Source organism: Uranotaenia lowii, chromosome 2 (assembly GCF_029784155.1).
Source record: "Uranotaenia lowii strain MFRU-FL chromosome 2, ASM2978415v1, whole genome shotgun sequence".
Taxonomy (NCBI): domain Eukaryota; kingdom Metazoa; phylum Arthropoda; class Insecta; order Diptera; family Culicidae; genus Uranotaenia; species Uranotaenia lowii.
In genome coordinates this window covers 378,037,409-378,052,450 of record NC_073692.1, presented here as the reverse complement: position 1 = coordinate 378,052,450, position 15,042 = coordinate 378,037,409, and the positions used below count along the sequence as shown (strand labels likewise).

At 35.5% G+C, this 15,042-nt stretch overlaps 1 protein-coding gene across 6 annotated transcripts in view; it reads left to right on the top strand.

Moving 5' to 3' along the window:
- Nucleotides 1–15,042, top strand: part of LOC129746565 (transcription factor collier) — a 141,759-nt gene that overhangs the window by 64,469 nt on the left and 62,248 nt on the right. For all 6 annotated transcript variants that reach the window (XM_055740266.1, XM_055740264.1, XM_055740263.1 and 3 more), the window contains exons 5-6: nucleotides 2,299–2,372; nucleotides 12,614–12,682. In XM_055740266.1, the coding sequence (XP_055596241.1) occupies nucleotides 2,299–2,372; nucleotides 12,614–12,682 (143 nt within the window). The remainder of the gene's footprint in view (nucleotides 1–2,298; nucleotides 2,373–12,613; nucleotides 12,683–15,042) is intronic.

Genomic DNA, 15,042 nt, shown 5'->3' with positions numbered 1-15,042 from the left:
AAATAAACATGATTTTGAATATATTTGAATATTATTTCTACATTGAAAATACCCACAGATATTAATTTTTAAAATTTAATTTCCTCTGAAAACCGGACTCTTCTTTTCTCCAGGACCAAAAGGGATTGCCGCATCTTATCACCTTTAGCATATCCGTATAATTAACGGGAATCGTCCATCAAATTCCAAAAAAACTCTTGTCCTTTTGGCTAGCACAAAAGTCCCAAACCTGCATGGAAACCACAATCCACGGCTCGATGCACAAACCTGTTTTTCTTTTCAAGCAGCTTTTTCAAATCGCACGTAAACAATTTGACGATGGGCTTAAGCGATCAAGATTTTCCTATTCAGGAACTGGAATTTAGTTGAAAGGTTCCTCCCAGCAGCGTTATTCTAAAATGATATTTTAATTTAGATTTTTTGTTCTTCCCCTGCCGCTTTCGCATATAACTTACCCAAAAAAGCTGCTAAAGTTGGTAAAAATGTTCTGAACTTAAATCCTCCTGGGCACCGGTTGGCAGGAAATAGCCGATGACTTCTGCATTCGTTGTTTTCATACAATTCGTTGCTTTTGTACCATCCAATTTCTAGCTTGTTAGGCTCATTTGTGACCGCCGAAATTTTATCCTAGGTCGTAAAAATTGACCGTTTTTTTCCTTGAGCTGCTTGCTGGCACTATAAAATCCGATTGCCGCCTTTCTTTTACCAAAATTCGAACTAATAATTTTGAAATTAATTTTTGAAAATCCGAAGTGTGACAAAATCAAAACAGCACTGAACAAATTCGACCATTTTGACAGATGTGTTCATTCGGTCACTCACCTTGAATGAACCTCTGTCACCTTATCCGCTTCGACTCCGGGAATAAGGTGACAAATCTCACGGTGACTCGAAGTGACGTGACAATCGTCACGTCATGCGCGGCGCAGAATAAGGGCCTTTGTAAATTTTCCCCAAAAACTGATTTGTGCAAAATTGCAGCTCAATCAGACTTGATTCAGGGATGCCTCAAAGTGCTCAAAGTTTCGGTGTTTACCCTCAAAAATCACCAAAGGAAGAGCAAAGGAAATCGGAAAAATCACCTGTTGGACAGTAATGAACCTCATTTTCAAACTGGTCCCATTTTTCGCGTCAACCAACTTTGTTGAAACTCGGCCATGCACTAGATCAGACATTTTTACATCATTTGGCTTAATTTCAAGTATTTTCAATGAAAATTGTCAAAAATACAGCGAATTTTGTGAAGCAATCTCAAATTTCTCTTTTCCACGAGAATAGCCGTATTTTTTTTCCAGTCAGAGTACTGTCTTCAAATTTTGTGGAGTGTTAGTTGGATAGTTGAACTAAATTTTGTGAAAATTTTATCAAAAAAAAATAACAACCTAGACAGAAATGGCTGGTGGTCAAAATTGAAAGCGAGTTCGCTGCTTCACGCGATTTCATTCTTTTTTGAACGCAACTATAGGTCTAATTTCGTTCAGTGTTTTGAAGTCCGAATGTAGGGAATTGAGGATAAAATTAACTTCATATTCCGATGCGTGTGATGGCTCAATCAACCTTCATTCGACTCCTCAGAAAAAAAAATACTTCAAAATTATAAAATCCGATTGTGCTTTTCTGAACTATTGAAAAAATGTAGAAGAATTGAGCGTAAAATCAGCGATTTGTCAATTTTCCGATGCGTGCGGTGACTCAAACAACTAGCATCAGATTCCTCAAAAAAATCACATAAGATAGATCTATTATTGTTCAAAACTTTCAAGTCCAAATTAGGTTTTTCATGGATTTTTTACAAAACATAGAGAATTAAGGAGTTATTATTCTATCTCTGTTCGTAAGCTTGTGCGGCGTTTGAAACTATGTAAAATAGATTCTCTGAATTAAAACTTTCAGGTGAAGGTTAAGTGTGTTTTTCAAAAACTTCATTCGTGTAAGAGTGAAGATATGGAATTTTTTCGCGGTTTAGACACTTTCTTGCCCATGGTAAATTGTTTTGAAATAATAAATTTTTCAGAAAAACTAGTGAATTTATTCAGCTCGAACCTGACATTTTCAAACAATCCTACTCGCACATTTGAATAATTCATAATGCGCAAACTGAATGCTCCAAACGTAATGTCTATGATATTCTAATACACGTAAACATCACTCCGAGTGCCGATGACGGCACCCACTCATTAAATGTATGATAGCCTAGGTACCGGGCCAATGTTTATGACCTATCATTATCGCTGCCCTAGAATCGACGACCACTAACTAACGTCTCTGTTTTACTCTCTTCTCCCCCCGCTTTTACAGGCCATCGTCTACGAAGGTCAGGACAAGAATCCGGAAATGTGCAGGGTACTGCTGACCCACGAAGTGATGTGCAGGTGAGTTTTTTTTTTGTACAAAGTACTTTCAAAATCTAACAGCCCTCTCAGATGTCTGTGACAGGATATGATTGTTTTAACTCATCAACAAATTTCCTGTTACAAACGAGTGAAATCTGGACCAGGTTTTACTATGTCAACAACCTGTCTTCGTTTATGACGTGGAGGGTTTGGGAAAAGAACTTGACGCCTTTATCGGGATGAAACAGTTTCCGCATTTTTTTCTTCTCCTTCTTCACTGTTTTGTCCAGCAAGAACAAATTCAGACGAAATAAAATTCACAGACATGGATACCTATATCCAATACACAAGCATTTGGCTAAAGGATAGCCGGTAAAAATATGAGAATGGTTTCATATCTCTGTTACGTTCGATTCTTGATAGTCACAAACGAACAACAAATAAACACGGAAACGAAAAAGCAACAAAAAAAAATTGCCAACGTATGCGTTGGCGTGCGTGACTATATTTGTAAGGGCACACTTTTTATCCCCCCTTACCCGGTGTAGTTTTTGGCACGAGCTCTCCCTTTCCACTTCCCTTACACGGAACCAGCGCTAGCGTAGAACATACACGCACATATGCGTCTAGCGAACATAACCTGGCAATTCCCCAAAGAGGACGCCTTTTTCTCAAGAGGTTTTGGCTTGCCTAGACACTGGCGGAAGTCCCGGGGGAATCCGTCCCTAGCAGACCTAGCGGGAAGACGCGGCTCGGCTTCCGAAACTATAAAGAACGATTGGCCCTAAGAAACGAAAGGAAGGAAAAATCGAACTTCTCGAGCCTATAGCATTTGTTGTCCGAAACAACCGAAGGAAAACGGAACCGGGGGGGGTGACATATCTTAGAGTTTTTTTTGCTCCCGACCATGTTCGAACTTGCTGTTCGGTCGTAAAAAATGAATCCACACTAACACACGGTCAAACGGCAGAAAGTGTGATCCTTGATGGTCCGGTTCGTTTTTCTACTTCTTTCAGCGAACTGGGAAAGAAAGTAAACGCATCTCGCTAAGATTTGTTATCCACCCTACGTATTCGAAGAAAGGAAAAAAACTTGTCCGGAAAATCCTGGCCTCTAGTATAAAACGGCCAATGAACATAAAATTCAGTTTTATGATAACGGCATATTTCGCGCGGGCTACGCGTCAAAGAAATGGGGAGACGAAAGATCCTGGAAGGGTTATCTATATCGGTTGTTGTTTTGTCACCAAAGCTGTTCCATCGATTGACAGGAATTTCCTTTACCTTGTGTAAATTTAACCGGATTAGGCGAAACTGGCTGATAGTATTGTTTGGTTTCCGTTTGATACTATCTGTCCGGTTTAAGATCCATTAATAGAATTAAAGGTTGTCACTGTAAATTTCGGTACAAGTTACAGTCAAAGATTAAATTTTATAGAAAGGAAATGCGTATAAGGAACATAGGGCTTAGTGGGGCAATTATGAACAAGGGGTAATTCCAAACAAACGCCGTTAGGGCCGTCGTAGTCATAGTAGGATCTCAAAACTGATTAAATGTGGTAGTCTGTCATTCTATTGATAAGTTACAGTAATAACTTGCAAAACTAACTATGTAAATTTTTTAGTTACAGTATTAACAAAATTCATGTCTCTGAGAAACGAAAATCGTTTTTAGACGTGTCTTATCAATTGACTTCCTCGTCAATGTGAATGGAGATTTAAGTTTAGTTATTGATACTTGATGTGGTGTGTGGTAAGTTTTCTGTTGAAAAAAAAATTCCACCCACGCACAAAGAAGTGTTCATATTTACCCCATATTTTTCAAGATACGGGGTAATTATGAACATGTTTTTTTTTCTGAGCCGTGGTTGATGATTAAAATTCACTTTTTACCGTCAAAATCACGATAACCATTCTTATCTTGAAAATAAGCATAACACATTAATGTTGTATAAGTTTTTTAGAATTGTGGGTCTGTGATAATATAGAAAGGTGCCTCCTACCTGTGTAAAACTGAAAATCTCACAAAAAATCTCACTACAATACACTGTTTAGAGGTGGTTTCAATCTAGGAATATAGCCCAAATCAAAAGTCATCAATAAACAACAAAAATCGTAACAGTGTTCATAATTACCCCATAGACAAGGGGGTAATTATGAACTAACGGGGTAATTATGAACAAACGTTTTACGCACATAGGCTGCCACTTAAAAATTAGAAAAAAAAATCCTAAAATGGAGAAGGGAACCAGCCATTTATTTTTGATTACTTTCCAGAATTTTAATATTAAAAAGCTATTTGTTTGAGCTGATACAGTGAGCGAAATAAGAATAGTTCCACTATGTGTTTTGCTTGTTAAAATATGAATTCAATCAATCACCAAAATTTGCTTCTACAATTTGTTTTGAATTGTTTAACGGATAAATCAAGCATAAATTCACGTTTTTTGGACGTTGCAATTGGCGTTGAGGACCAAATATATATATATAAAAAAAAGGGTGCGAATTAAGAATAGTCCCACTTGTGTTTTTAAATAAAAACAAATTTATTTCTAAAAATTTACTGTGTAGAAGTGGATTATGATGCTTCTACGAATTATTTGAATAGATAACTGCATTTTATGGAGTTTTTTAGAATTCCAAAGGTTTTCAAAGGTTTTAAAAGGGGGTTTTAAAAGATGCTCCTCTAGCGCTTAGGAATTTGATATTTGAGCTGTAATTCTTTACCAAACTACTTACTTTTTTCATTTAAATGACGTGAAATGATGAAACAAACATTGTGGGTTTATTTTGAATAAAAAAAAACAGGCTTCGGAATTCATAAACTACGCTGATCTCTTTTCAATTACCCCCCCTAAATTTAAAAAAAAAAAAACTCAAAAAGTTTACCGGATCCCAGAGTTTAATTTTTCCTCGAAGAATGAGTTGAGGAATTCAAAAAGTCTCTAAAAATTCATTCAAGTATTGCACATTATTTCAATCATTAAAAAAAACTATCAATCACATAAAACCAAGCAAATTTATGTTAAATTTTTAATCAGAAAACTTGTAGACAATACAATTTTAAAAAACTTTGTAAAAGACTTTGAAGCTCTATCTCTCAAAACAACAGATTTATAAACATTTTTCTAAAAACTAACCTCAAAAAACGAAATTTTCGTTTAACTTTTTTCAAAGCGACTTTCGAGTATTACTTTATATGAGAGAGTTGTAACAATTGTAAAAGTGCACAACTTCATTGAAGGTGTCAAGTTTCTATCTTGACGTGAAATGGTACTTTTTGTGTAATTACGTTTTAAAATTGCATATTTTCATTGATCCATATCTCTAAAAGTTGCAAACTTATGAAAACAAAATTATATGCATTTGAAAAGCACATTCTTGAGCTTTAATGAACATATAATTTCATTTGTATGTATCAGGTTTTACTACTAAAATCATTTATCTGAAAAATGGTAGTTTTGAAGTTTTTGTTAAGCCAGCCTGGCAAACTCTTGCTTTTTAGCAAAAGGAAGGATGAAATCTTCTTTTTTTTCTATTCCTACCGTTGACAAGTGAAGACGACAGTTCTTTATTTGTTAAGATTGAAGAGTTGGCCCTGTCTAGAAGCGTTAGTTCCATTATAGTTAGAAAATCATTTATCTGAAAGACCTGATGGCAATACAGCAAGGCGTTTTTTTCAAGAATCAGAAAAATCTGCAGAAATCAATGGTACTTAAAGAGTACGATTTGTATTTTCTGTACTAACTTTTAATATTTAAGGTATAGATTTGGAAGTCATCCAACGATGCGGTGCTATTCTGCTAGTTTTGGCTTCTGGCTAGAAAATAAATGTGGAAAAATTCGATAAGTTTTCTAAGGAAACGGCCATGAAACTAGTCAATTTGTATCCGTGGTATTACATATATACCCGCAGCAGTTCACAAAATTTTATTTCGTGGGGCTCAAATCGTGATACACTTTTTAATACCCTTTGGGCAATTATCCGAAGACGCTCAAGAGTCTAGGAATAAAGATATTTGAAATTTTAGAGAACATCACACTCGAAAATTTTCAAGGCAAGCAACAAACATCGACCTTATGCATCGGATGCTCGAATCTTCGGATCCTCTTATAACGAGCCTAAGAAAATCTAAACCAAGACCACATTTTTCTTTTGTTGCCGATGCAAAAAAAAAGCTTGATTTAGAAGAAGAAGATCATGAATATTAATTTTAATATTTCATTCTAATTTACTCTCTTACACAACTATTTAACCAAAAATAAAACTTTACAAATAAAGAAAAAAAACTTTAAAGATAGCCATGAAAATTAAAGGTTACAAAATTATGCATCTATGCCACTTTCGTGTTAAAAGGGCAACATTTTTTAAAGATGTGTGTTGATAAAATACGCAAAATTCCCATTATTTCGAAACTACCTTCTATCAGATAAATGATTTACTGAACTAACGCTTCTAGACAGGGCCAACTCTTCAATCTTAACAAATTAAGAACTATCGTCTTCACTTGTCAACGGTAGGAATAGAAAAAAAGGAAGATTTCATCCTTCCTTTGGCTAAAAAGCAAGAGTTTGCCAAGCTGGCTTAACAAAAACTTCAAAACTACCATTTTCCAGATAAATGATTTTAGTAGTAAAACCTGATACATACAAATGAAATTATATGTTCATTAAAGCTCAAGAATGTGCTTTTCAAATGCATATAATTTTGTTTTCATAAGTTTGCAACTTTTAGAGATATGGATCAATGAAAATATGCAATTTTAAAACGTAATTACACAAAAAGTACCATTTCACGTCAAGATAGAAACTTGACACCTTCAATGAAGTTGTGCACTTTTACAATTGTTACAACTCTCTCATATAAAGTAAGACTCGAAAGTCGCTTTGAAAAAAGTTAAACGAAAATTTCGTTTTTTGAGGTTAGTTTTTAGAAAAATGTTTATAGTGTTTATAGTGTCGAAAATTATCGTCCTATTTCTATTCTTAACTGTTTGGCGAAAGTGTTCGAGACCTTAGTATACGAAGCTGTTTACCCGTCCGTGAAACAATTAATTAGTGACGCCCAGCACGGTTTCATGAAAAAACGATCAACTACCTCGAACCTGATGACATTTACTAATTTTTTGATGCCAAAAATCGAGAAGCGTCAGCAGGTAGATGTTGTATACATTGATTTCTCTAAAGCCTTTGATCGAGTGCCTCACAGGTTACTAATAGAGAAACTCCGTCGCTTGGGACTACCTGAATGGATTACCACTTGGTTTGCGTCGTACTTGAACTCCCGCACAGCATATGTCAGAGTGAACTCCTACTGCTCTTCGAATTTTGAAATTCCGTCTGGTGTACCACAAGGTAGTCATCTTGGACCGTTACTATTCATTCTTTTCGTGAACGATTTGTGCAATCGAATGACTTCATATAAACTATTCTACGCAGATGATTTGAAACTTTTTCGGTCAATTACGTCACCGCTAGACTATATTTTACTACAGAATGATCTGAACGCTGTTACGAGATGGTGCATGACAAACGGTATGCTGGTGAATGTTGAAAAATGTAAAATAGTGAGTTTCTCAAGATCACGCAACTTACTTCGTTATGAATACTCTATGAGCAACCATTCCCTCGAAAGGATTGAAACAATCAAGGACCTAGGAGTTACATTTGATAGTCGGTTGAGATTCCACACGCACATTACTACCATAATTGCAAAGGCTTATGCAATGCTTGGTTTCCTTCGTCGAAATACAACTCATTTTAACGATGTATACACTCACAAAACGCTTTATTGCTCGATCGTCAGAAGCATTCTTGAGTACGCAGCTCCTGTTTGGGCCCCGTACCAATCGACACTAAGTCAATCCATTGAAGGTGTTCAACGAGCCTTTATCCGCTTCGCTCTTCGGAAACTTAGATGGAACCCTGAAATCACTACTCCATACGAACATCGCTGCAACCTTATACATCTAGATACTCTTGCCCGGAGAAGAAAATTTTTACAGTGTTTGTTCACATACGACATATTGAGCGGGAACATCGACAATAGCGAACTCCTACAAAATGTTAGTTTATCCGCCCCTACACGGTCACTCAGACATCAGCAGTTCCTCTGGATTCCCGGTCATCGGACTACTTATGGTTTCTACAACCCTTTGGACACGTGCAACCGCTACTTCAATCAATGTGCTAGCATCTTCGATTTTGGAATCTCAAAACAGGTGTACAAAAATAGATTAAGGCAACTATTATTATAATAAGTCTGTGCGAAACATTTGTTCTCGAAGACAATAAATAAATAAATAATCTGTTGTTTTGAGAGATAGAGCTTCAAAGTCTCTTACAAAGTTTTTTAAAATTGTATTGTCTACAAGTTTTCTGATCACATCATTTTGATTGGATGACAAATTCAAAAAATAAAAAAAATATCTCACTTTTAGGTGAATCGATCAGAAAAATAATAATGGCAAAATATGCGCAATTAAAAAAAAAAAAAAAAAGTTATTAAGCAATTAAAAATAATGAAACATTGTAGAACATGTCATTAAGCTATTTTGACATCTAAGGCATCAAAAAGCCCATGATCACGTTTTTCGAGTTTTAAACCACTGTGCATCGGTGTGAAATTTGAGATGATTTGGTTAACTTTTGAATTAACGCAACGCGCTTCAATTGTATGGAAATTTTTATGGGAAAAGAAATTTATGCACATAGATTCATCTAGAAAATTCAAATAAGCTTGAAATGAAGTATGTCTTTAAATGTAGATTTTGCCTATACTGAAGCTTCATTTTTTGTTGAAATGAAAAGAAATTAAGTATTTCATGAAAAAAGTTATAACAATTTCAAATAAAAAGTATAAATCCATAGAAAAGTGTTTAAAAATTGCAGCCTTCGCTTTCTAGGGCTTTCAATAATTTCATGAAATATTTTTCCAACCGTCATTTAAATCAACAAACTCATTGGCTGTGTTAGGCAGTTTTTTAAACTTTCATTGTACAATAAAATAACTTTAAAATAAGCAGTCAAAACGCTTAAATATAAAAAATATCTAGAAACACATTTTTTTATAATATTGAATACCTTTTCTAGGATATAAGTTCCAGATACGTGGTTTTTTTTTTAAATGAAAAGTACCGCAAAAATCAAGAAACATTAATCATTCGATGTTTTATTTTTGAAAGGTCCAATATAAATCTGTTGATTTTTTAACCAAAAATTTTATTTTTGCATACAAATTTCCATACCAAAATTAAAACTCGTTGCGCTAATTCAGGACACAATGAATCGCTTAAAAAAATTTTATGGCTATTTTCAGTAGTCAAAATACCCAAAAAGGTCATGGGAGCTTGCAACGGTGCCCATATAGGGTATTTTTCCAAAAATTTTATTTATTTTAGCTATTGAAAAATTCCATCTTTCATTCTATTTCTTTTATTTACTTTTTTATACCTTTGGTGATTGTATAACAAACCTATTTACAGAAAATATATTATAACCTTTCCAACTAATTTTTTCAAATTTTTCTCATATCAAATCAAGAGGTTCACTGTGGACTTATCCCTTATCCAATATCATTCTTACATTAATCTGACTTGCCAATCGTTGTCACACGATGACTAAAATCGTCAATATTTCAGCCGTATTCTTTGTTTGTTTTGATATATGAAGAAGCAACAAATTTCAAATCCTTCTTTTGTCACTCGGAGTTGGAACAATGCAAGGGGGAAGGGGATAATAAAAATAATGCGGAAATCAAATAAATTAGAATAAACTGCACGAAAGCTTGTATGGAACAAAATGGCATACTATATCATTGCACAAAACCTATAAATCAAGTAATTTTTTATCGAAAAATTCAAGAAAATCAAAAATATAAAAGGTGAAATAACTTCCATCTTCAAATATTTGGTTTTTTGGTTCTTGTAATCTTTCGGATATTTCATTTTATTTCGAAATTAACATAAAATTCTCCAAAATTTATTTATTCTCCCCTTCGAGTTTCTGGAAATTTCGAAAGGGAGGGGGGGGGGACAAAAGAAGAAATTGATATTTGTTCCAGCTTAAGTAGATATCTACGTTTAACTTGTAATTTTAGTAAGCTCTGATCTCCAGTTAACTGCAAATTCTATCTATTTAAAGTTATTTATAACGGACATTTCTTCATATTTCAATAAATATTTTGTTTAAGGTCATATCTTTAAATTGGAAATTTGATTGTATGTATTGCAAGTCAGGCAGTAGTCAGTAGTCAGTAGTCAGGCAATTTGCAAAAAAGTGTCCAAAAAAACCTTAAAACACTTAAACTACTTTGGCTTTGAGGGACTACTTTTGTATCAGATTTATTTTGAAATCCTTACTCCCGACCACAACTAAATTTTTATGCCAAGCATCTGAAGATTTTCGGCACAACCACTGTTACTCCAATTGCGAGGGGATCTGTTGCATTGACACGACGAATCCTGAGGAATTGCATTTTATGTCAACAACGAATTTCTTGATTTTGATGAAAATATTGTCAAAATGTAGTACAGAGGAAAAATTTGAACCCAAATCCGAGAAAAAAATTATTCAGCTGGTTGGAAATATTTCTTTTTTTATTTATGTGAAATTCCAATCTGCCTTTGAGTTAGACTGGACACACCTAAGCGAAGTGTTTTTACTCTTATTACCCAGAAAGAAAAACTGTCATAACTTCGGGACACTCAATTTGATCCATAACGTTTTTCAGTCGAAAAAGTGCTGGGAAACGTTCAATGTAATATGAATGTTTCATGAAGAATGATAAAATGCTACAGGTGTATATTCACTACAATTAATCCCATTTTCATGAAAAAGGTATTTTAATCAGTTGATTTTGAAAAAGATAAATTCTTCCATGAAAGTTCCTATATTGAGCATAAATTATTCGAACGATCTGAGGCTTTGGGCGTTGTTGAATGCATTCTTGAGCCTTAAATTGATATTCATTAAGTAAAAATCGATCAACTTCCAAATAAGACCTAAATCATTTATTGAATAAATTGCTTTTTTCTCAAAGAGGTAGATATAGAAGAATCTTCGCATCTGAAAGTCAATTTTAAAATATGGTTATGGTCAACACCTTTTCGTTCGTTTTATGGAATTTCAATAACAGACAATATCTTTTTGCTAGGAGGACATATGAAGAAAACACCTTTTTACTGGGTGAATAAGGTCAAATAACACTCCACTCAGGTGGCTCCTGTCAAATTCGACGGCAGATTTGAATTTCTGAGAAAATTTTAGGTAAGACAAGTACAATTCTAGCTTCTAAAATCGGCGGCTTCGAAGTTTGGGGGTCCAAATTCTCCCAGGGTGATAAAGGGCCAAAAGGTCGAAAAGGGTCGTCTCCAAATTGAATTTAATTTGAACTAGAAGTTCTTAGCTCCTTAGATCACATGGAGCCTACAGAAGGCATTAAAATGTGCAACCATTTGTGAAAAACCGGACGACATTGCGTACAAACAAATTTTTTTAAAAAGGTTTTTTTTTATTTTTAAATTGCGACCCAGAGATGGGTCTTGACTCAAACATTCAGTCAGCGAAACTTTTTTTTTTTTTTATGTTCATGATATTTTTTCGAACACTTGAAATTTTGAATCTTGTTGAATCTCATAAAATCAAATCAAACTTTTCACAGATCGATCAAAGTGATACTGCTCCTTCGAAAATCGAAATTGACTTCATCTAAAGTTAAAATTTGAACGATTACAAATCTTTTCAACAATTGCTGGTTTTTCCCGAACAGTGAAAAAACGATGCAGAAAACGATGCAGCAAATTTCAGTCTTCCTCCCCCAGATCCAGATCATTTTCGTAGTTCGACACAATCATCCATCAAACTTTGTTGAATTTAGCATTTTCACAGTTAAATTTCCTAATTTTACTTCAAAATAAAAAAAAAAAACTGAGCAAATTTCAATAGAACTGATTTTGACTAAATTTCCGACTTATTTTAAAGCATATCTTGAAATAATTTTTTTTACATCCCCTGATGAATTCTTCTCATAAATTCAAGCACCTTTTAAAATGGTGAAAAAATAAACGGTCTCTCATTTGAAAATCGTAGAAAATATTTTGATGAAAATTTAGAAAAAAACAATAAATTGTAGACCACAGATGATAAAAGTCCCTTTCTATATGAAAAATTGGTCTCAACAATGTTGAAACTTGAAAATTTATTATACATTTAGTGAAACTCATAACGCCTTCGAGTCATCCTCTAACATGTGGTATTCTCTTTCTATGTTTATATTTCCAGCCGATGCTGCGACAAGAAGAGCTGCGGCAATCGCAACGAAACCCCATCAGATCCTGTGATTATAGACCGGTAAGTGTAATGCAATTATTCGACAGAACATCCTACAGTAGTTATAGTTTCGACGAAATCCATCGACGACAACTAGCTACTGGTAGCTAGGTGGAACTTTACGAGAACCCAAACGATGCACTCAAACAAATCATAGGGATATCCGATGCTTGGTACTTTGGGACATAATTTTCGGGGTTTAATTCGATTAAATGTAGGACAGAAATTTCGGTTGGAAAGCTTCACAATTCCAACCCGCGGTTGTAGAATTTTATAGGAAAAACGGGACAGCGTGGGTGTTCCTATCAATCCAACATTAACTGGAATTGGCATTTTGCTCGCTGGTTCCGCCGTTTTTTTTTTCTTTATTTACAATTTGTCTTTACCACCATGCGTAATTAATTCGAGTATGTTCTCCTCAAGGCGACCTGCAGATTGCCACACACATTCAATTGGCAGAAGTTTAATGGGGAAGCTTCGCGGTAAAATTAAATTTGTAAATTCTTCGAGTGCCGTTTTTGGCATTCTCTGGTTGTCGGTTTGTGCAGTCAGCAGCGATGGACCACATTGTAGCTCATTGAAATTCCATTCCGGGTGAAGTCCACCCAAGTCGTTCATCATCATCATCGTCGCCCTGCAGCTAAGAAAGCAAAAGCGAAGGATGGTTGTCGGATTTAAGGTTGCAATTTTACCTCGAAGACCAACTGATCTGATATGGAATTGGATAGAAAACTTGCTCAAAGAAAGTTTTAAATTAAAAAAAAATCCTAGAAAATGTTAGAAAATGTTTATCCCAGAAATGTTATTAAAATTATTGATATTGTCTACGATTTCAAACTAAGATGGTTTGATCAATTCTAGTCTTAAATATTATAAAGTTTGGACGTTCCTCAGGGTTCTCAATTAGGACCACTACTGTTAACTTGGTTTCTAAACAAAGTATAATTAGTTTTCTGCCCATTCCTGATTTAAAAAATGGCAAAAAGTTAAAAGAAATGAACTAAAACAAAAAATTTCCCACACAAGATCGAAACGAAGGATACTCATGATTGAAAAACTTGGAATGAAAGTGACGCACCGTGTAAGTGATTTTTTCCTCCGGTGGCGCTCAGCGTAAATATGACAGCCGATCAAGATCAAGCTCTCCCAAACAGTCTCATTAGCGTCATATATTTCATCTATTTGACACCAGTAGCAAGGACTGGATCGGGACTCAAGTGACGACCCTTAGGAACTTGACCACGGCACGGCACGGCGCACGGGTGGTGTAGCCCATCATCGTCCACTCTTGATAAGATCTCTCATAAATGTTTCAGCAATTTCTTGTGAGGATTTATTTTTTATTATTATGGCTCTGGTCAATCCGCGTCCATTCGCACCGTTTCGTTTTGCGGGGAATAATCCTACTTACTAGTTGGAGGCAGATTGAAAAAAGAAGCCGCCGAACGAGTGAGCGAGTAAGCGAAGGACGGCGGCGCATTTGTCATTGATGCGCGCAAAGCGTTTTTGCAGCTGCCTGGATTCGGCTTTTTGTTTGATCGATTGACAGAACTCCGTTTACATTTCCTCATTCCTGGAGATTGAAGAAGATTGGGGCTGAAGTTTAGGGATCGAGCGGCCGCGGGACATGATATTTGTTCGTGTGTCAACGAGCGGCTCAGGTGAAAAGTAACTCAACTGACAGCATTTTCAACTTTTTTGTCTCGTTGCTTGCAAAGCGTTGCATCGAGTAAAAGGGAATCATATTTCAACGAAAACATAAACATTTGAAAGCTTACGAAAACGCTTTGTTTTTGGATTTTAATGCCTCAACAATGGTTGTGACATATGGCTTTTGGAGAAACTGACAGCATTTGGTCACGCACCTAATGAAACCGTTCTCGACTGTACGAGTGTCAATAGAAAAAGACGCGTTTTGATCAAACTAACCCAAATAGGCCAAAACAACCGCGGGGAATGCAAACAAAGGATCAATTACATTGGCGATGCTGCCAATTGAATGGTTATAGCACAGCTAACAAAGTGCCAGCATGCGCGCGCTTTTTACGCGACCGATGGAAACGTGACCATTTCACTTCTGGTGCGCGTCTCGCGGCGTGCGTTCGCGTTTTATAATAAATTCTATATTTGTAACGAAAAATGGATTTATTTCTCGAATTATTATTAATTTAATCTCCCTCGCTTCCACGAGAACGGCTTTTTTTGTCTTGCGGTTTCGATCCATTCCTCCTCGTAGGATCGAGAGTGAGCCAAACGAGCTCCCGAACGGCGATGTCAATAACTATATCGTCAATAATAATGAGCCTGGAATTGCGAGCTCCATCGTTACAAACCCGAAAGCCGGGACCAGATCAACCGGAGAGAGCCGGTGACGAAAGCGT